This window comes from Myotis daubentonii, chromosome 5 (assembly GCF_963259705.1).
Source record: "Myotis daubentonii chromosome 5, mMyoDau2.1, whole genome shotgun sequence".
Classification (NCBI taxonomy): domain Eukaryota; kingdom Metazoa; phylum Chordata; class Mammalia; order Chiroptera; family Vespertilionidae; genus Myotis; species Myotis daubentonii.
The window spans coordinates 104,915,434-104,935,624 of NC_081844.1; the positions used below are offsets into that span (position 1 = coordinate 104,915,434).

Consider the following 20,191-nt stretch of genomic DNA (forward strand, 5'->3'; position numbering starts at 1 on the left):
CTGTGTTTAGCATCCCAGGGAAGGATGCCAGCTTTGGTTAAGATTCTTATTCCTGAGCAGGGTCCTAAGCAACTGTGATTGGTGAGGCTGGGCCATACGCCAGGTCTGTGGTCAAAGGCGGAGAGGCCCTACCAGAACAATGGAGTTGCCGTTGCCTGAAGAAGGGGAGGAAGAATGCTAGTCATGAAAACATCAGGTACTCACCACTGATTTCAGTCATGGCCATGGATAGCTTTTAGCCTTACCATATCTTTACCCTAAACTTCCTAATTTTTGTCCCTTTCCACCCAAGGAGATGTAAAATAATAGGCTTTGGTTTGCCATGTAAACATGATTCACTACCAAATAGTTGCTTTGAAATCTACCATGTCCTTCATTTTAGATAATTTTTAATATAAAGGACAGAATACTATGAAGCAAGACACAAAGTCAGCACCAAGCTCGGTATTTAACACAGAACAGGCACTGAATAAATGCTTGTTGAATTTCCTATTGAATAAACATGTAAATAGTGCAGGTTTTTTCAGCTTTAGAACTCCTAGTTCTGGACCCTAAATTGAGAACTTCGGCTTGTAAGGATGATGTTTTGTGAAACATTTTTATCATCGTTGGTTAAAAGTATCCACACACTCATCATACCAAATTGTCAGTTTTAACCCGGTGACACTCTTGATCCCTCCCATGTTCTATTAGCTCATGAAATGAAGTTGCAAGATATTCTTTGCCACTCAGAAAAAGTGTAGATTAAGCAGAGAAGCAAACAATTTTTCTTAGTAAAAGTTGTGGAAGAATAACCAAGGGCCCAAAAGGGAAAACTTGAAGAATCACTGAATGCCAGGTTCTTGTTTTGCAAATGCCTACTGCTTGTTAAGTGAGATATGTTAGCAAAGGAAGGACCTGCATTGCTTTGCAGGATTTATGAAGCTCTTATGAGAAGGATGAGGAAAAGGTCTTTATGACAGTTGTCAGGGGGATAAAAAGAGGTGTAAGAAAGGTTATCTGGCCAGATATTTTTCTGTGTAGGTTCATTGCTTTTTCATCTTCCCAGGAAGACTTTGGTAAAATCTACAACCAAATCCTTGACATCTACTCCTACCATGGACTTCCAAGTCACATGACCCAATACATGCTTCTTTGTACTTAAATCCAAGTGTATTTGATTTAAAATGGGTTTTTTTTGTATTTATCGCTTAAGTTTGCTTCAAAACAAAAATATAATAGTACAGACCAAACAGTAAAGTCAATAAAGTTGTTTTAGGAACCCGAAAGTAAAGCAAAAGGCAAATTAATTTTAATTCCAGGAAGTTACTCCAACATGCATTTATCTTTTCATAAAAAAGTATACAAAAATCCCCCCAACAAAAAGAAACACCAAGAAAGGATGAAATATTTTTGAAGCCTTTTAAATTATTGCTGCTAAGAAAGTTAATTTTAGTAATTTTCAAATTACTATAGTATACATATAAAAACTCATGATTGCCACTGATGGACAAGGTTTGGCTATCAAAAAATCAGTTTCATGTGATAACAAAAGCTATTATTGTTTAAATGTTTTGAAACTTGCCCCAAGTTATTTTTGTAGCTGTGGAAACTACTGTACTTTGAAACAGGTATCAAAAATGCACATTATTTGCACAGATCATTACAGTGCACGACTACAGTGCCAGTGTGCACATTATCACTCATGCACTTCACAAACACTGAAGAAGAATAAATAAATTATGGGACACGTGACAGTCTTCATTCCAAACCTTTGTTAAGCGAAAGGACCAGACCCTCGTGTTCATGCTGAGGGGTTCGATTCAGTCCTGAGTGTTTGTGCAGCCACCCAGGTTGGCTGATCTGCACCGGCAACAGTCAGGGAAGGTTCGCCTGCTCGGCTAACGTGCTACGGGCAACCTGCCGAATGGGTCAACGTGCACTGGTATCTGGAGCCTCGGTTCTTCCCATCGATGAGCAGGAGCGGCATTTTCCGGAAGTAGTCGATAATAGCTGACACAGACTGAAAGTCCTGAAAGATTCAAAATGGAGATAAATCAACACAGGAGCAGGTAGCATGAATTGCACCCTCTGTTTTTTAATCTGCATAATATCTTACCTCTTGAAGTTAGGAGGACTTTTATTTTTTTAATGTAAAATTTGGCAAATGTTTTAATGATTTCTGCTGTCACCAACATCCAATATACTATGGATAAAAGACTATATATATGTGTGTGTGTGTGTGTGTGTGTGTGTGTATGACTAATTTTTAAAAAATATATTTTATTGATTTTTTATAGAGAGGAAGGAAGAGGGAGAGTTAGAAACATCGATCAGCTGCCTCCTGCACGCCCCCTACTGGGGATGTGCCCGCAACCAAGGTACATGCCCTTGACCGGAATCAAACCTTCAGTCTGCAGGCCGACGCTCTATCCACTGAGCCAAACCAGCCAGGGTGACTAATTTTTTTTTTAACTTCGGACAGGGGATCATATATAGAGGGGCCTAATTATGATACCTTGGCCTTTGCCTCTCGGTGTTTTTGATTTTGGTTTCTGAATCCCATATCTCAGTCATTAATATGTGAGGAGGTGTAGGAATCAGGAGGCCACTGTCCCTGCTGTCTGGAGGGGACATCTGCAACATGGCATAATAGTTCCTTCACGATCTCTCTGCTGCCTGCCCACTGCCACCCCGCACTCACCAGGGCTCTGTAGCCAAGTCTGCATTCAGTGCCTGGATCACCTATCCCGGAGGGCCAGACTGGGAAAACCCCATCCACCCTTCTAGGTGGGCCAGAAGTCACCTAGGTATCCCGACAGGACCGTGCACTTCCTCTAAGACCACCCTGCTAGGCAGCTCCCTCGGGGCAGCTGTGATTCAAGCACTTGACCAAAATCATGTGGGGGCTTTTTTCCTGCTCATTTACATGATCGTAACTGAAACACATTTGGAGTGAAACGGAAGTTCTGGTGGGCTGTTTCTCAGTCTGGGAATGTTTGGTTCGGCTGACCCTCCCTCCTGGAACTTTGAACTTAAAGAACACGTTTGGGGCAGTAAATTTAGCTGTTAGTTTCCTTTGCAAAAAGCAGCCCTGAAAGGCTTTCCTCATAACCGGATCACCACCCAAAAAGTGACTGGTATAAACCTCGGCTGAACAGGGGAAGATGCCTTTGGCAATTTGGCCACCTTCATTGGCCACACCTCCAGTTTAGCAGGAAATGAACCAAGTATCTAAATAATCACAACAAACATTCTATTCCATTTGTTGATTTAAAATACAGCCTTATAAACACCCTGCAATCTTCCATTGAAATGCTGTGGCAAAGGTGACTGAGAAGGGACTTGCCTTTGACACCATCCAACTGGAGCTCTTTTGAAAAATGTAAATGTTTACATATATTTTCTGATTTCAAAAGTTGCACATGTGACTTTAGATTATTTGGAATAAAAGGTAAAAGAAAGATTCCTGTGGTAGAGGTGTGGCTACTGTTAATATTTTGTTTTATTGCCTTTCAGTAAATGAAGGGTTTCACGAACATGATTTAACTTAAGCTGCCATACCGTATGGACCTGCAAAGAATCTTACAGTGAAGTTCCGCTCGGTAGGTATGCAGGGAAGCAGAACAAGAGAACTGGGGAACATTTTGCAACTGAGGTCCTTACCTCCTTCCCTCGGAGCCCAGTTCCCAGCATGTAAACGTGGCTTTCCTCCACGTAACGGATCTGGACGTTGTAGACCTTGTCTTTGTATAACACCATGAGGACGTACGGATTGCTTGGTGTTTTCTTTGAGCTGTCTCTAACCAGGAAAGTGCCATCCTAAAAGGAAACATTCGTGTGGGGATGGGAACAGTAAGTCAACAGTGGGCCAGTCTCTAGGGATCTGGAAAACTATGGGTTACAAGCCAAGCCGGTGAACATTCAGGTCCCAAACTGCTAAAATCCCAGGAATGGTTATGGGGAAGGAGGCAGGAGAGAAAGGTCTAAGTCAACCTCTGCAGTCTGACGAAAGGCGTGCCCTTCTCGGTAATGAAACACATCGGCGGGTGAGTGGGCCCAGGGCCAGGCGACATAAGGACCTGGTCAGCTAAGGAGATAGCTCCCTACTCCTGGGAGCTAATTAATGTCCTTGCCCTTCTTCCCTCAGCCAAAGTCAGAAAACACCCAAACGCCTTGAAATTCACGCACTGTTTTAAACCTCCTGACCTCCAGGTGGAGTGTTCGTCCGTGAACAAAACTGAATGTGGACTGACTTTGTGCTTATATTTTTTTTTCTGCTATTTTCTAAAATAGTGTTGTGATTCGTCCTGTACTTTAAATTTTTATTCTATAAATTATTGCTATCTAATATTAATACTGTAAAGATAATGATATTAAATTAGAATTAATTAGTAAGAACGCACGTAAGCTATTTTCTCTTCGTGTATTGAGTCAGGATGGCTTTATAGAGCCATCGATCTGCATTCATGGCTTTCCCCTGTGCTTTTCATTTCAAGTTAATGAGTAAATTTCGGTCAGAGCATCTCTGTTGAAAAATTATACCCTTGGACCAGTGATGTAGAGGGTTGGCTTCACTTTAGATTCACCTGGAGAGCTTTGAAGACCCCGTGCACCCACAGCGCCCTGACCGATTCAGTCAGAACCTCTCCAGGGGAGACCCAGGAAGCAGGAGTTTAGAAAAGCTCCCCCAGGCGATTTGCAGGTGCAGGTAAGGTTGAGAACCCCTGTTGTGGACTCGAGATATGAAAGATGCAGGGTCTTCGCTTTCTCCTCTCTGATACGTGCAGATTAAGTTTAAGGTTCAGCACCGACGACAAGACATCTGGCTAAGACCCGATAACATTAAAGGGCAGCAAGGCATTTCCAGAGGGAAGGGCCTGCCTACGACCCACTGTCCGCCTGGATGTGATCTCTTCCCATCCGTGCGAGTGGCCACTGAGCACGAAGAGGAGGACTGGGCCAGTAAGACGCTGGAACTTTGGGGGAGAGTCTTCTTTGGACACTGTATGATTCCTATGACAAGTTGGGCCTTTTTGATGATAAAATCTGCGATTCTGCCAGCCCAGTGTGGCCTTAATTTAGATTTTTCCCGGGGTCCTAGGAATCACTGTGGCGGCTGCTGGGAGGTGGGAAGCCAGTACTGATAGGTCTCCCCGGTGTAACAGCGCGGACCTAGCAGAATCCCTAGCCCGTAACTGGTACTCAGTAAAAGCCAGCCCCTTCTCCTCCTGCCATTAATGTTTATAACCACTTAAAAACAAACTTCAGCACAGTACCTGGTTTATCCTTCTAAGAGCAGCTTCTGCCTCCGGTCGGGTAATATAAGAAACGTACCACTCTTCACTTAATGAATTCTGAAAATGTAAATTTTAAAATACAGAGTAAAGTGTGCAGTTACATAAGTAAGTAAAAAGAAAGGCCTCCAAGTAATCATTTTCATAAATCGCCACCTCCATGCCATGAGGTTGGAAACGTTTGTTTTCTTAATTTAATAAAGAATCATTCAGGTAAGGCTAAATAGAAGGTATTTCCTGCAAACTGCTTTTTATCATGACGCTGTTTCAAAGGTATCTGCGAGTAAGTATTCCTTATATAATGGAATCTTTAATGAGGAAAATATAGACATAATAATTTCTTCAGTCTAATAGAATAATAGACTTAATGAAAAAACTGAATTAACAAGCATTTAAGGGACTTACTCAAGGTCATAAACTAGAAAACAGATGAAAAATAGGATCATGGTACTCACTGTTAAATGCAAAACACATCTGCCATTGGAAAAGTCTTTAAGAGCACAAGGAAAAAGAATATATTTTTCACCTGGATCCTCCCTTTTAATTATTTTCACTTAAAAACAAATTAAGGCCATGCCCAGCCGTGGCATGGCTCAGTGGTTAAGCATGGACCTATGAACCAGGAAGTCCGGGTTCGATGGCTGGTTAGGGCACATGTCTGGGTTGCGAGCTCGATGCCCAGTGTGGGGCACGCAGAAGGCAGCCAATCAATGATTCTCTCATCATTGATATTTCCATCTCTCTTCCCTCTCCCTTCCTCTCTGAAATCAATAATATATATATATATATAATTAAGGTCAAGAAGATAAAAGTACAAAAGAATGTTCAGTGGGAGTTTATGGTGATTCATTTCCTGGGGGGAAATGAAAATGCAATGAAAACATATGTGTATCTTTACCTCTTCTTCCCCAGGGGATGGTGGCCGGGGTTTGGTTGGAACCGGCAAGGAAAAGTTCCTGCCTTCCGACCTGAGCGGTGGTCTGTTGCCAGGACCTTCAAAAGTACAACATTTGGAAGTTAATTTACTGTAAACCCTTTTTCACTTCTCTCATAACACACACTCCCCGCCCCCCGCCCACCCCATTGCTCTTGCAGTTGTTTCCAGCAACTAGCATTTCAGGAAGCCTAGTTCAACAATAATTTCCACCTGTTCAAAACCACCACGTGGTGACGAGGCAGGAATGAAGATAATTATGTCCTCTCGTGTTCACAAAGAGAAATGTCAGCTGCCCGAGACAAGATGAAATTACCTTGAGAATACTGTTAGCTTTTAGAACCAGAGTTTGCTCCCTGCTGCTCACTCTCTTTAAACACCTGGAGGAGATATTCTTTAAAAGGCACGGCCTCGCCCTGGCTGGTTTTGCTTAGTGGCTAGAGCGTCAGCCTGCAGACCAAAGGCTTCCGGGTTCCATTCTAGTCAAGGGCACATGCCCGGTTGCAGTAGGGGGTGTGCAGGAGGCAGCCGATAGGTGATTCTCGTCATTGATGTTTCTATCTCTCTCTCCCTCTCCCTTTCTCTCTGAATCAATAAAAATATATATTTTTTTAAAAGGCACAGCCTCACCCAGACTTACCGAATTGGAATTTGGGGGTTGGGTTCTCTTAATCTGTGTTTTAAACATGTTTCTCAATGTGTAAGTCAAGTGTAGATTCATTGTGGAAACAAACTACAGAGAAAGCCCAGTACGCCGAGCCCGGGATAAAAACATGGGCCTGGGAGCTCTACCGGGGAAGGTTAAAGGCCAAGGCCGCCTTCCGGAGGGGGTGTGTGTTTCCAGCAGCCCTTGGCGCACTGCAGACCCGACTTCAGTGTTGGATGAGGAAGCCGATGCCTTTAGGAACCAGCAGAACCTTGGCCAAGAGCTTTGGCACAGGTCGGTAACCCTGGCATGACGGGTGTTGCCTGGAGTAGGCCCCCGGGTCCCAGACCACAAACCTTGAGAGAAGTACGGCGGCAGGGAGGCGCTCTGCGGGAAGCTGCTGCTGCTGCGGGAAAAGAACACACTCTCAGCTGGGTGAGGAGCCAGTGGGCGGCTGCCTGAGGGAGACCGGGCTGTCCTGCTCCTTCCTTTGTGATTACTTCCCACCCCGCCCTGAAACCAGGGAGCCGGGCCGGAGACGGAACGGGGCGCACGCATCTCCCCACTGGCCAAAGTCTAACCAGCTTCGCCAGCCGCCAAACAAAACCAAGAAAACTGTAAGTACAGGCATTTGAAAGCGACTTCATATGGTTGCCTGCACTTTGGGGCCTTTGTGTTTGGGGAATGGCAGAGTCCTCTGGGGAGAGGGCCTGTCATGGTTAGGAAAATACAGTGATGGGCATGGAGTTGGGGAACAGGGGACCCCCAGGGCCTAACAGTGAACAACGAACGAGAGGGTGGGCGGGTGAGGAACAGAGACCAGGCGGCGCTGCAGCGGACGGTAAGGGATTCTGGGGACCCTAAATGCCATCTGTCCATGCTGCACGGCCATGCCCCCACCCATTAGCCCAACCCTTCTGTCCAGGTCTGCTCTGCTCGGCAAGCTCCCGTGAGTGGTGTTTTGTGAGAATGAAGGCTGGGACAGGGGCCCGTGTGGGGCGGACAGTGTGGAAAAGGGCAGGCGTGGCAGAGGAAGAGGCATAGCTGGAAGGGTGAGAAGCAGCAGCAGCAACTCAGAGCAAGAGGCACCCAAGGAAGATTAAAAAATAAAAAAATTGATGGGGGGCAGGGGGGAGGGAAGTCGTGCTGATGGTTGAGTTTTCTCCCATATTTAGAGCGGGGCTGGGCCTCTCCCTTTGGCTATTAAAGGAGAGAGCGAGCCCACAGGGCTGGAGGTCAGGGGGACACCAGGAGGCACCCTGTGGGCTTGCTGAGGGAGACACGACCGGGTCTTTTTCCTGTCCGTGCCTCTGGCCAGCCTCGTTGCGGGCCCTGAGATCCACCCCTGCGGGGACAGCCTGCACAGTGGACCCTTCACACCTGCCAAGCACACCGTAGGCTTTCTCCATCTCCCACTCAAGACGCAGGGTGAACTCCAGGGACTCAAGTAACTAGATTTCTTGAGTGGTCGTGTGTTTGTTTTAACTCACAAAGTGAAAATATTCCCTATTTCCTGCCAAAGCGTCCGTTCTTTGGGGTGACCATGAGGCATTCTATTCCATACCTCTCTGACCCTGAGCACAGACTCAGAGGACACGGTGGGTTAAGATGTGTGGCTCGTTGTGATTAGCTTGGTTTTGGTTCTTAAGACCCAAAATATTCTGACCCTACTATACACTGGCTCATTTCTTCCTTCCTCAACTTACCTCACATTAGCTCAGTCTCAGTGGACCCAGACGTCAAGTTAGATCTTAAGGACATTGCACAAACCTCTCTGAGAATGCTCCGAACATGTGTGATGATGGGAGGGAGGGCTTGGGCGATGGCTTGTTGGATCTTGAAGGGAAAGTGTTGGAGCTCATGGGGAGCAGTGTTGGCTGGGGCAAAGGTCTTTGATGCACTGTGGGAAGGGAAAGAAGAAAAAAATAAAGCTGATTATCAGAGTCCAAGTGTCATAGAACATTCCAGAACTGCTCCCCCATTAGAAGCAACTAGTCCAAAGAGAGATACAAAAATCCAAGAAAGATGAAATGTAATTAGGAAGTGGTTGGTAGGATGGAACCCCACCTCCCAAGGACTTTCTGGGTGACCTTTCACCTTAGTGTGCATTTTAAAATGTTGCCATTCTATGTCAGTCTCTATAATACACTTTCCCCCCCCTTTTTTGAAATGCTAAGTTGGCAGAAAATTATCAATTGGAAACCATATGCATTTTAGAAATGATTCACAAGTTTTGTTTTGTTTTATGAAAGCCAAATTGTATGCTGTCTTATTCTTCTGCAATTAGTGATCCTTTACCCATATGCATGAGAGGGCACAATAGAAATGTTTCCATCAAACCATACATGCCATTTTTAACTCCCTGTACCATTAAGTAATTTGCACTGATACGCACAAACTTAATAGTTCTCTTTGGTAATCCAGCCAAACAATTCCATTTTATTACAGTCATGCAGTACACCACATGATATATGTCCATTTAAAACTAATTTAACAAATGTAATTGACTTTATGGTGTCTCTGTACTAAAAATTTCGTTTGAATGCCTGAGCAAAAAAATGAGGGGATGAATTATAAGCTATAAGATGAACATACCATCATCTTCATCCTGGTAAAGGGAAGAAAAAGTATATATTAGTCTATCAGCAAGACAATTCCTCAATCACATAAATGGTTCTATTTCACGTTAGCAGTGTGCGACTCTGTAACGAATATATTGAGGGAACAGAACTAGTTAAGTGGTTTATGATTCCTTAATACAAACCGGCATCGAAGGACACTCCACCGGAGCCTCTCCCTATATACTTAGCACCAAACAGGCCCTGAGGTGCCTAAAAGGGCCCAAGGATACAGTAATGACACCAATGATTCATGCCTGATCTTTCATCCAGCTTCCTCAGCGACCCATCAAGGATTTAACATCCCCATTTACACATGGAAACCAGCTGCTCAGGGGGGACTCCGAACTTGCCAGGGAATTGTTACAGAACTGGATTCAACCCTGCATGTGTCTAACCCCAAGCTCAGCCTTCCTTTGGGCTCTGCTGTGCAATGGCCACTCCTGTGAAGAGCACCTGCATCTTATTTATGATGCGGCTTACAAGGTGCGCCCGCATCGCTCAGCACACTGATCTGCAGGGCACCCGTGTGAAACCAGCAAGGGGGAGGCGAGTTGCTCTCTCCTCAGATGAGAAATGATGGGAGAGGCATGTTGCCATTGATTAGACCGACACTGGCAACTTGGCTTGTTTTGTTAGGATAGCATGCTGGTGATGAAAGTGCTGTGAGAATTACATTAGTTATGACTTGTGCCTCACGTATATGGAGTGCTCAGTAAAAGTTAGCTGTCACTAGTCTACCACTGAGATGAGGCAAGAAGGATCATAGCCAGAATCACTCATCCCACGTGGCCAACTGGGAGTCCCCACCCAGGGCTGCAGAGCTAATGCATCTGGGCTCCGCGAATCCCCACAATGAAAGCTCTCTTCAGCACGGCTGCCACCGTATCAAGTCCCAGGTTCTCATGACATGAGCAGCTCCCCTTCCAGAGACTGTGAGCAGCAGGAATGCGATGTTAACCCTCGCTTTCAACCTTCCCTCCTTAGTCCCTCTGGCTCGGCAGCCAAGCTGCCCTTCTCTTGAGCTCCTGGGCTCCCTGGGCACTGCCACCCACCTGCCTTTGCTCAGGACATTCCTGAGGCTGGGCTGCAAGCCCATTTCTCTTAGGGTGACTTCACTCTGTGCCCTCCCCAGCTTTCAATGGCCACCACAAATTTCACCTCTAAGAAGTCACCCCTGGCTCCTCCATCCCCATGGGTCACTTTCTTCCCTTCACCTCCGTAGCTCATTCCATGATCATACACTGTTTAGCATGTTGGCTGTGGGTTTGCCTGCCTCCGTCACGTCTTAACACTTCATCTGAACAAGCACACCATCTAGCACAGGCACTTGTGGGCTGAGCCCTGACTAGGGCAGGTGTATGATAGCCTGCAGAAGGCTTACAGACCAGAGGACTCGGCTCCTGCCTACTTACTCGCTGTACTACTTGCAAGGAGCATGGCACCCCCTCTGAGCTTCAGTTTCCTCTTATAAGAGAAACCATGAGTCCTCACGGGGCCAGTAAAGGCAAAGCGTGTGTAAAACTGGGTGACCAACTTTCCTGGCTTGCCTGAAACTGATGGAATTCTGGGACATGCGACTTTCATTGCTAAAGTGGGCAAGTCCTGGGCACACAGCTGGCCCACCAACTGTAGCTAGCTGGCACACAGTAGGCATTCAATAAATACTGTTTCCCCTCCTTTGCAGGTTGTGCAGGTATTAAAAGGAAAAGAGAGGACTTAGAAACTCTGCTGCAAGGCCAGCCTCTCGGCCATCCCTCCCTTCATTCTCCCTTCCACCCACTGCCCTCCACCTTGCTATTTGCCACCAGAATTGGGGCTGCTATTCACCCAGCCATCCCGGGAGCTCTCAGAGGGGCCTGAGCTACTGCAGTGCAGCCTGGCAGCGGGCCGGCGGGACAGATGGAGGCCCCAAGAGGCACAGGACTCTGGCGCCCACAGTGTGTAGGTTTGTCTCTGGGACTGGGCTTCAATGAAGGCAGGGACAGAGGGACCTCCACCTGCACGGAGCCCGCACTAGTTTCCCCTGTGCCAGGCGCTCACCGAATGACATTGTGTACTTACATTCTCTCTTCTGTCTGGTGCCCGTGCATGCCTGAAATGAATTGGGGCAAAGAAAGAGAACTGAGCATGAAGTTCAAAGACCCGGCCTCAGAACATAGATCGTTTCACTTGGCGTAATAGTGAGAAATCAAGCCCATTGAGCTGTGACAAAATAGGAAGCAAAAAACTCCCAAAACCCAGCAGAAAAGTGGGGAGAGGCCATGGGGGGAAGTCTGGTGACTGAGCTCTGTCCTGTTGCCCACTGAGCTAGGCAAGCCTTTATTCTGTTCAGCTCCTGCAGCAAAGAATTATAAATGAAAAAGGGTTTAGCCAGCAAACGAACTCTTTAGTAGCTGTTAAATGTCATTGAATAGATGTTGTGCCAAGCAAACGAGAGCATCGCAGCTCACATTCTCCTTCGCTGATGGGTTAAACAGCCACCCGGGCCCACCCTTGGGGGAAGGGGAGACAGTTGGAAACGCGGCTGCTCTGGGGCTTTGCCCGGATGCACAGCTCGTCCAGCACGTTTGGCAGCAGCTGTGCCCCTGGGCCTGCATCCGCTCTCCCGACAGAGGGGGAGGGGATGGCATTGCACATAGTAGGTGTTCAGGGTGAGAGCTGGAAGCTTCACCTGCCACGTCTCCCTGTATTTAAAATTCCGATATTCTGTTCATTATGATATTTTTTCCATTCATTTTGAACTTTTAAAACATTCCATTAAAATGTTAACTTGATCACTGAGGTTTGGGGTGTACCCAGCCCTGGGCCAGACTGAATCCTCACACTGGCCGAGCCAGGGTCAGGGTTACAACTATTATTCAGATAAACGGAAGCCTTGGCTTTGTTCTTAGGAAGTGGTGAGGTTGGGCCTGACCCTTTGGTAAATAGGCCCCCAGAACTTTCTAGCAAAGCGAGCAACGTTAGAGCAGACCTCAGGATTCTGCTGTTATAAAATGAGGAAGACACTTTCAGAGGCCGCCCAGCCCCATCCCCCCCCCCCGCCCCCCCACCCCCACCCCGCCATTATCTCCTCCTGCTGTCTGTATGGAAAACTGCAATGCCAGGTCCAGTTCCCATGTCCTGTGGTGGGAGCAAAATGCAGCCGCAAATGTGACTGGTTGAGGACAAGGTCTCCATGAACAGCAGTCACACCCCCTCCCCCCTGCCCCCCCCCCCCCCCATGATTAAGCATCTCTCCACCCTTTTTTGGCTGGATTGCCATTTTCTTCCAGGGGACTTTGCATCCAGCCTAAGCAGCCCGAGCATTCCCTTAGCCCTAGGGGCAGACAGGATTGGGTCTCTGAGTAAAGCTACCACTATGCAGGTGGGGCAGGGAGGGGGGGGGGCACACATCTGCAGCAAACGACAAGCTCAAGCAACAGAGGACAGTTACTTGGGCACAGGTGGCTTCTTCCCGGGCAGGGGGCTACTCCTGTCGTGTCTTTCCGCGGTCGGGGGTAAAGGAGGCTTTGGTATCTTGGGTAAATGGTCCCCAAGAGGCCTGCAGAGTTGAGAGAAAGGATGTGTGAGATACAAGCCGGAGTCCCAGGTAGACCAGTTCCCTCCCGCAGACACAACAGAGCACTCACCTTCCTGCTGGGGTCGGGGGCTGCAAGACAGGAGGGAAGACGAGTGAGTGGCCTCAGCACTTTCCAAAGAATAAAGACAAGATACAAGACACGACCAAAATGAAAACAAACACAAACAAACAGGAAAGCAGCTCACCTTGTCAGAAAACACCGGTTTCTTTCCTGTAAATGACAAACAGCAGACAGGCCTTGAGTTCTGGCCTTTACCAGCTAAGCACCAGGCATTAAAACTTAGTTCAATGAAATTGAACTGAGTCTCATGGGGGGAGGGAGGGAGGGAGGGAAGGAGCTGCTTGGGTTCGAGCTGGGAGGAACCATAGACCTTAGACCTGATTTTTCAGGCTCAGAGAAATTAAGTGACTTGTCCCGGGTCGCACAGCATTGCGTACATACAAACAGTATTCTGGGTTCTGTGCTTCTCTCCCACAGTTTATTTTAGGTAACGGATGATGAAAGGATTGGGTGTCTTTTGGGGTTTTATCCCTCTTTCATTGGGCAAGAGGTTCTTGGTATAAAGCCTAGGTTTATGTTTGTGTCTGAAATAAACCCATTTGCCACAAAGAGGTTAACTTTCCTCTAATCCTTTGGTACCGTTGACATTATATAAAATATTAATTACACTTAGTTTCTGAGAAGATTTTTAACTTGGGGAAGAGGGTTTCTGAAGATTCTCCTGGCGGGCTGGTTTTTGTTGGCCGGCCTTTCTTCCTTTCTTTTTCTCTTTCTTCCTTTCTTTTTCTCTTTCTTCCTTTCTTTTTCTTTCACTTTTCTCATGAGCAGATAACCTTCAGGCTCCCTGAGGGAATGAGAACTCTGCATTGCAAAGTTATTCACAGCGCTTTCTTCTTTATTCTGTCTGAAATGCCCTATATCCTCAATGTAATACAAGTATTACTCAGCTGGATTCAAGCAGGTCTAGAAGTAAATCCTGCATGACCTTGAACAAGTTATTTAAGGTCTTTGAGTCTCGATTTTCTCACCTGTGAAATGGGAGTGTGGGTGAAAGGGCACAGGTTGGCTATAGGAGTCAGGTGACACTATATGCAGGGCCAGGCACTTGATCCCTGTGAGCTGAGCTTCCCCACTCCCTCCCACCATCCTGCACAGCGACCACCCTGAGGTGGATGGTGAAATGGTCCACCTGGAGTTGTATTTTTACGTGATTTGTTTTCTAGATGCTGAGTACAGCCAGGCCCACGGGAGGGCCAAGGGTCTTGTCTCACTGTGAGGAGCTCCCTGCCCAGTGGGGGAGCATTTTGGTATAAGAATAAGTTTGTTATTCATAAAACTCGTTGGAGGTGAAAACTCTACTTTAGAGGGATAACCAGAAAACTTATATGTATATCTTCAGGCCTGAATAGATTTTCTCTTTAAAAAAAAATCCCTTATTTATGCACATTCTCTGGGCATTTTAGGAATCTCCCGTGAAGAGTCAGCTTTGTAAGAGGTTAGTTCTCCCAAAACATCATGGACAAGTGAGTCACTTCGAGGGCAGAGCTGGTATTGTCAAGACAAGGTCACTTCCCAAGGGAGAAGGACACCTTTTAAAAGGCTGGGTTAGCTCAGAGGTGACTGAGACTTGATGGCAGTATTCCACTTTGTAAGCTTTGGGACAGCACAGTCCTGCATGAGTCAGCAGAGCCTGGAGCCCTTTAAGAAAAACAGCAGCCAGCAGCAGCCTCGAGGCCAGGAATTGGCCAACAGGAGAGGAGGCTGAGGCCCCCAAGGCGAATGCCTTGCTCAGAGTGCAGCAAGGAAGGGAAGGAAGGGCTCGGGTGGGGCCTGGCCTCCAGGCTCCTTATCCCTCCAAGCCGGGGGCTCCTTGCCCAGGACTCTCTGGTCCACAGGGGGAAAGCCAGCGTCTTCAGTGGCAGGAGGAGATGGTGGAAGAGAGCACCACTCTGAAGTCAGAAAGACATGGGTTCAAATCCTGTACCTAGTTATACACATTTAGGGATGTTATTCAACCTCTCCGAGCCTCAGTTTCATCATCTGCATAGGTGGGGGGGAGGGGGGGAGATAATGCACCCCCTTTGTTGGGTTGGTTTGGGAATTAGAGAAAATGTAGGTAAAATATTATGGTAGGTAAAGCACTGGGTCTATAGTAGGTGCTCAATAAATGGTAGCTACATTTTAGAATTGAGTTGAAAATAGCTTCATGTGGAGGTAGCTGCGATCCAAGACTACCCTGGGTCAGTTCTGGGGGAGAAGGACTGTCGTAGACCCAGTTTGGCCAACTGCACACAGACAACAACAAAAGTAACCCTGCCGTTTAAATAGCACGTTAGAGTTTATGAAGCATTTTCTCCGAATAGAACACACACCTTACAAATAAGGTAGGTAGCTCTGAAAAGATTAGGTCCCTGTGGCCAGGCAGCTGCTAAACAGCAGTTCCTCCCTCGGCACCACAGTGCCCCCTGCATCACCTTCGGAGGACAATGAGATGAGTGTACACAGATGGCCCCGGGGAGAAGCAGGCCCAGCACAGGGCAAAGGGCAGGAGCTCTGCTTCAGGCTGATCTGGGTTGGGGTCTCTACTTGGTAGCTGAGCGATCTTGGGAAGTTACCTCTTTGTGCCTCAGTTTCCTCATCTGTAAAATGCGATGTTTCTAAAAGCCCCCACTTCATAGTGTGGTGGTGTTAGTTAAATGAGTTGGTGGGTGTGAAAGGCATGCCATAAGCACCCTACAGAGGCTGGCCATCATTATTATGCATCCAATACAAATGATACGCACCTAGTGTGAGGGGCTCTCTGTCAAATGGAGCTAAGGAACGGTCGAGGGTGGGCTTGGTGCTTCTGTCTATCGAAGGGGCCGGGACTGGAAGGGAAAAGAAGGAAGTCAATTGAAAGAAGAATGGTTGGCTGGCGGGTGGGGCATGGCAGGCCAGGGAGAGTGGAACTCACGCTTTGCTGTTTTGGGAGTTCTACTTCTGCTAGGCTCTTCGTGGTTGGGCTGGGGTGTGGGGAGTGGCTGTTTGGAAGAAAAAAAAATGTTAGGAAGTATTTGCAACACATCAGCAGTTCCTGGTGGCTTTATCTCCCCAGATATGTCTGAATCTGTTCACTCTTCCCCATTTCCAAGCTCCACCCTCAATCTTAATCTCTGATCCCAGTCTGAACAGTAGCCTGCTACGGGAGCCCCCTGTTCTGCCCTCTCTCCCCCAAAGCGATTCCTGCATGGCAGCGGAGGGAGGGAGTTGCTCCCTGACAAGCCTGCTAGTAGATCCAGCTCAATGTCACCTCCCCACCCGGCATCACATTCCTGGGTCTCCTGACTCCTGAGCCTCACATTACTACTCAAACAGTCTTGTTTATACATCTATTTATTTTTTTTATTATTTGTATTCCCCCCTGATCAAATTAAAACTTCATGAAAGAGAGACCTTATTTGTCTTACTCATGCTCACTCTATTCCCAGCAGCTAGAACGCTGCTGGGCACACAGTAGCTGCTCAATAAATATCTGCTGATTGAATGAGTGGATTCTGCATGCCAATAGCAGAGTTCACAGCCTTCAGATTTCAAAAGTAAAATGCATTTGTAGATCAATTCAGGTCTGTGAGCCCCCTTTGCAAGAAAACTGCACAAGCAGGAGGGAGCTGACCATTCTCAGATGGGAGGTCCTGACTGTGGTGTGCTCTTGATTTTGAGCTTTGGGGACAATATGTCCTCTCCCTCCCTCTAGCACTGACCCTGTCCTCTCCCTCCCTCTAGCCCTGACCCTGTCCTCTCCCTCCCTCTAGCCCTGACCCTGTCCTCTCCCTCCCTCTAGCCCTGACACTGCCTCTCCCTCCCTCTAGCCCTGACACTGTCCTCTCCCTCCCTCTAGCACTGACACTTTGGCACTTGCCATGGCTGTTAGAGTGCTCGGATCCCTCATGAAGGGAACACATTTACAGATATTGACTCCTTATCCTGAACTTCTCGGGGTCTCTCTGGGTCTCTCTGGGTACTTGGATAGGCCCCCAGGGCCCGAGACTGTCAGTTTGGAGGAAGAGGAAAGAGAGTTGCTGCCTCTCTTTCGATCTGGTCATAAACCTTGTAGTCTCCAGGCATTTGCCCGTGGAATTTCTGGCATTGGCCAGCAGGTGGTGCACATCCTTTTTGCAGGAGAGAAAAGGGGACCTGGGACTCTTGGAATACCATTAGGTGCCATTGACTTAGAGTATATTTTACAGTTTTCACTTATTTCAAAAGTGAGAGGCTTTTTATTATGCTATTAGTTTAAATTGTTCATGATAAAAATAAAGCACCAATTAGCATTATAATATGAATAAAAATCACTAGTATATCAATACCCCCCACCCCAAAAAACACACATATACACAATGCAGTGAGTACGTGGGTATGCATTTTCCCAGCCTGCATATAATCCTATCTTACTGGTGAGAAGTAGATGAAGATGTTTACCAACTTCTCTCTGGCAGAGGAGGTCTGCGGAAGGGGCAGAAAGTGCCAGGGAAGTGCGAGGAGGCCTACCGTGTGGCTCCGGCCGGCTGGTGGGGGAGGGAGGGCAGCCATCGGTCTCTGGGGCGGCACGGGCGGCTGCTGGGGGGATTTCCCGGAGAGGGGCCGGTCTGGGAAACACAGGCACAGCAAAATGAAAGGAGAAATGCTAAAGCAAGGTGAGTGTGGGCCACGCTCAGGGGTTCCCAGAAACAGATCCTGCACCCAGTTCTGCACATCTCGGGGCTCCAGGAGTCCTAGGTCCCACAGCCTTCCGCCAGCGCCAGCGCAGGCCGTGGCAGGGATGTGTCCATACCTGGGTTACAAGCGGTGGGGAATCAGACACACATACTAGTACACACAGAGGCACGCCCAGATGCCTGGGCAGGGTTAAATTGGCACTCACGGCTCATGGAGATCCTGTTCTGGGTTCCCTTTCTTCCCCTCACAAATGCTCTGGGCTCTTCTGCCCACTCCTACTTCCTCCTTTGGCTTATCTCTTCCCTTAAAGGGAGGAGCTGGTCTTTAACTCCAGTTACCCAATCACAGATTCTTAACTGGTTAGGACTTGCCCTGGAGAGCAACTCAGATCTTTCTGGTCACTACAGAAGAAGTATCCCTGAGCCAGGCTTGCAGGCTGACAACGTCCCCACCCCTTCAACAGGGAAAGGCCAGGCCAGGACTGCCAGTGCCGGCCTCCTTACACTTTGGGCCCTGGGTGCCTCTCTTGTCTCACCCCAGCCCCAGCCCTTGAGAGGCATCACCCGTCCATGGAGAATGGGGCTTAGAACATAGGCAAGTCAGGTCCAAGCTCATGCCACTCCACCCACACTAGCCATCTCTCAGCTCCTCTGAGATGCCATGCTCCTACTAACCCCAGGACCTTTGCACAGCCATTTCTACTGCTTAGCATGCTCTTCTTTTCCCATAACTACCCTCACTTAGCCTCAGCCCTACTCATCGTTTAACTTTCAGCTTAAATATCACATCCTCAGGGAATCAAACCCAGACGAGGCATATACCCCAGCCTCATCTCCCACACTTGTCTTCTGAGTTTATATCATGTTTTAATTAAACCGTTTTGTGACCCATTCATTTGACGTTGCCTCAGCCACTGGACTATGAATTCTTTAGGGTGAGGACTGTCTTGCTCACTCTGTATCTTCATAACTGACACATACGAGGTACTCAACAAGTCAGTTATCTATTTCTTCGCTGGGCCTGCTTCCCTACATATATAAAAAAAAGGTTGATAATTGTTGCCCTTATCACATAGAGTGCTTACAAAGACAAAATAAAATGTTGACATGGAGTTTATGAAAGGGCTTTAAAATTGCCAAGTGTGATATAGAATCGGTGGTATTAATTTTTTGCGATACTGACCATTAACTTTCTGGCTTACTCCTTGATATTGTATTCTACGTGCTTATTTTCTGTCACCATCTCTCCTAAAAGGTAAGCCCTGCTCGGCAAGGGCTATGTTTTCTTCCCTGATCATGCTGACTTTCAGCATAGAATGGTGCCTGGATCATAGTAGGAGGTCAGTGATTTTTGTTGAATGAATGAGTGAATGAATGAATGAGAAATGGGCTGACAGAAATAGAGAGACAGTGAAAATCTTAAAAATTTGAAGTTATGCTCAAACCCCACTCAATATGGTTACATTATTCTGACAGCCTGTGGGTATTTGTGTCACCTAACTATGAGTTGGTCAAAAAATGTGGAGAAACAGGACACAACGAGTTATCACCACCACGTACCCTCAAGTGGCAGTTCAGTGCTGGTATCATCATGGGCAATGATTTCTCTGCAGTATGAACAGTCCTCACAGCAAACCTCTGTGGGTGTGTTATTATGACCCTGTCTCACAGAGGAGGAAACCCAGGCCCAGGAGGTGGAGTCACTTGCCCAGAGCTGGCATCAGCACATCCAGCTCTCTGCTGCGTGGGCGCCCACCTCGGGTGCATCGGTGGGGGCCGGGGTGCTGGAGGCCAGGGGCCGGGGACCAGGGGCGGACCGCAGGGCCCTTACCGATGTACATGGAGTTGGAGTTGGAGAACGGCTTGGCAGGCAGGATGGAGTTCTGCAGGGCTTCCTCGTCATTGGAGGGCGGCGGCTCGTAGTCGGCGTCGTCTTCCAGGGGCGCCTGGTCCTCCTCGTTGGGGGACTCATAGTCGCCATCATCCTCCGCATCCTGATCGTCATTGGGACTCTCGTAGTCGTCTTCTTCCTGCCACAGTGACGGGGACAGCGCAGGCTGTAGAGGCTCCTCGGCCCTCAGCGTGCCCGTGTCTACTCTCTCTGCCAGGCTTCACGGTGGTACTCGCGTGGGGACAGGCAGCACCAGGATGGTCACTCCCATTTTACAGCTGAGAGCACTGAGGCTGGGGAGGACAGGATGACAGGCCAGCGAGTCGTGGCCTGGGCACCTGTCAAGGTCTTCAGGCCGTGAGGGCAGTGCGTTTTCCTCTACACCGTTTTGCCCAACCGAGACAAGCAGAGGAAAGGAGGAGGACTCTGGAATGGAGGGGCCGGAGGCCTGGCTCCGTTTTGAGTAAACGATGTTTACTCCAGGCATCACCAAGTGGCAGACTAAATGCCCGGAGCATTTGTGATGCCCCCAGTTCATTGTCGATTCT

At 47.8% G+C, this 20,191-nt stretch overlaps 1 protein-coding gene across 2 annotated transcripts in view; it reads right to left on the bottom strand.

Moving 5' to 3' along the window:
- Positions 1-1,269: 1,269 nt before the first annotated feature.
- The window catches only part of LCP2 (lymphocyte cytosolic protein 2), a 39,178-nt gene continuing 20,256 nt past the window's right edge, over positions 1,270-20,191 (bottom strand). Inside the window, exons 7-20 of one of the 2 annotated variants that reach the window (XM_059699164.1) lie at positions 19,584-19,782; positions 17,586-17,683; positions 16,012-16,078; positions 15,842-15,925; positions 13,243-13,268; positions 13,107-13,126; positions 12,911-13,018; positions 11,526-11,569; positions 8,627-8,756; positions 7,213-7,259; positions 6,175-6,269; positions 5,259-5,336; positions 3,646-3,801; positions 1,270-2,011 (exon numbers count right to left, since the gene is read on the bottom strand). In XM_059699164.1, the coding sequence (XP_059555147.1) occupies positions 1,889-2,011; positions 3,646-3,801; positions 5,259-5,336; positions 6,175-6,269; positions 7,213-7,259; positions 8,627-8,756; positions 11,526-11,569; positions 12,911-13,018; positions 13,107-13,126; positions 13,243-13,268; positions 15,842-15,925; positions 16,012-16,078; positions 17,586-17,683; positions 19,584-19,782 (1,275 nt within the window). In that variant the 3' untranslated portion in view covers positions 1,270-1,888. Of the gene's footprint in view, positions 2,012-3,645; positions 3,802-5,258; positions 5,337-6,174; positions 6,270-7,212; positions 7,263-8,626; positions 8,757-11,525; positions 11,570-12,910; positions 13,019-13,106; positions 13,127-13,242; positions 13,269-15,841; positions 15,926-16,011; positions 16,079-17,585; positions 17,684-19,583; positions 19,783-20,191 lie in introns of both variants that reach the window. The other variant, XM_059699163.1, reaches the window with a different exon arrangement.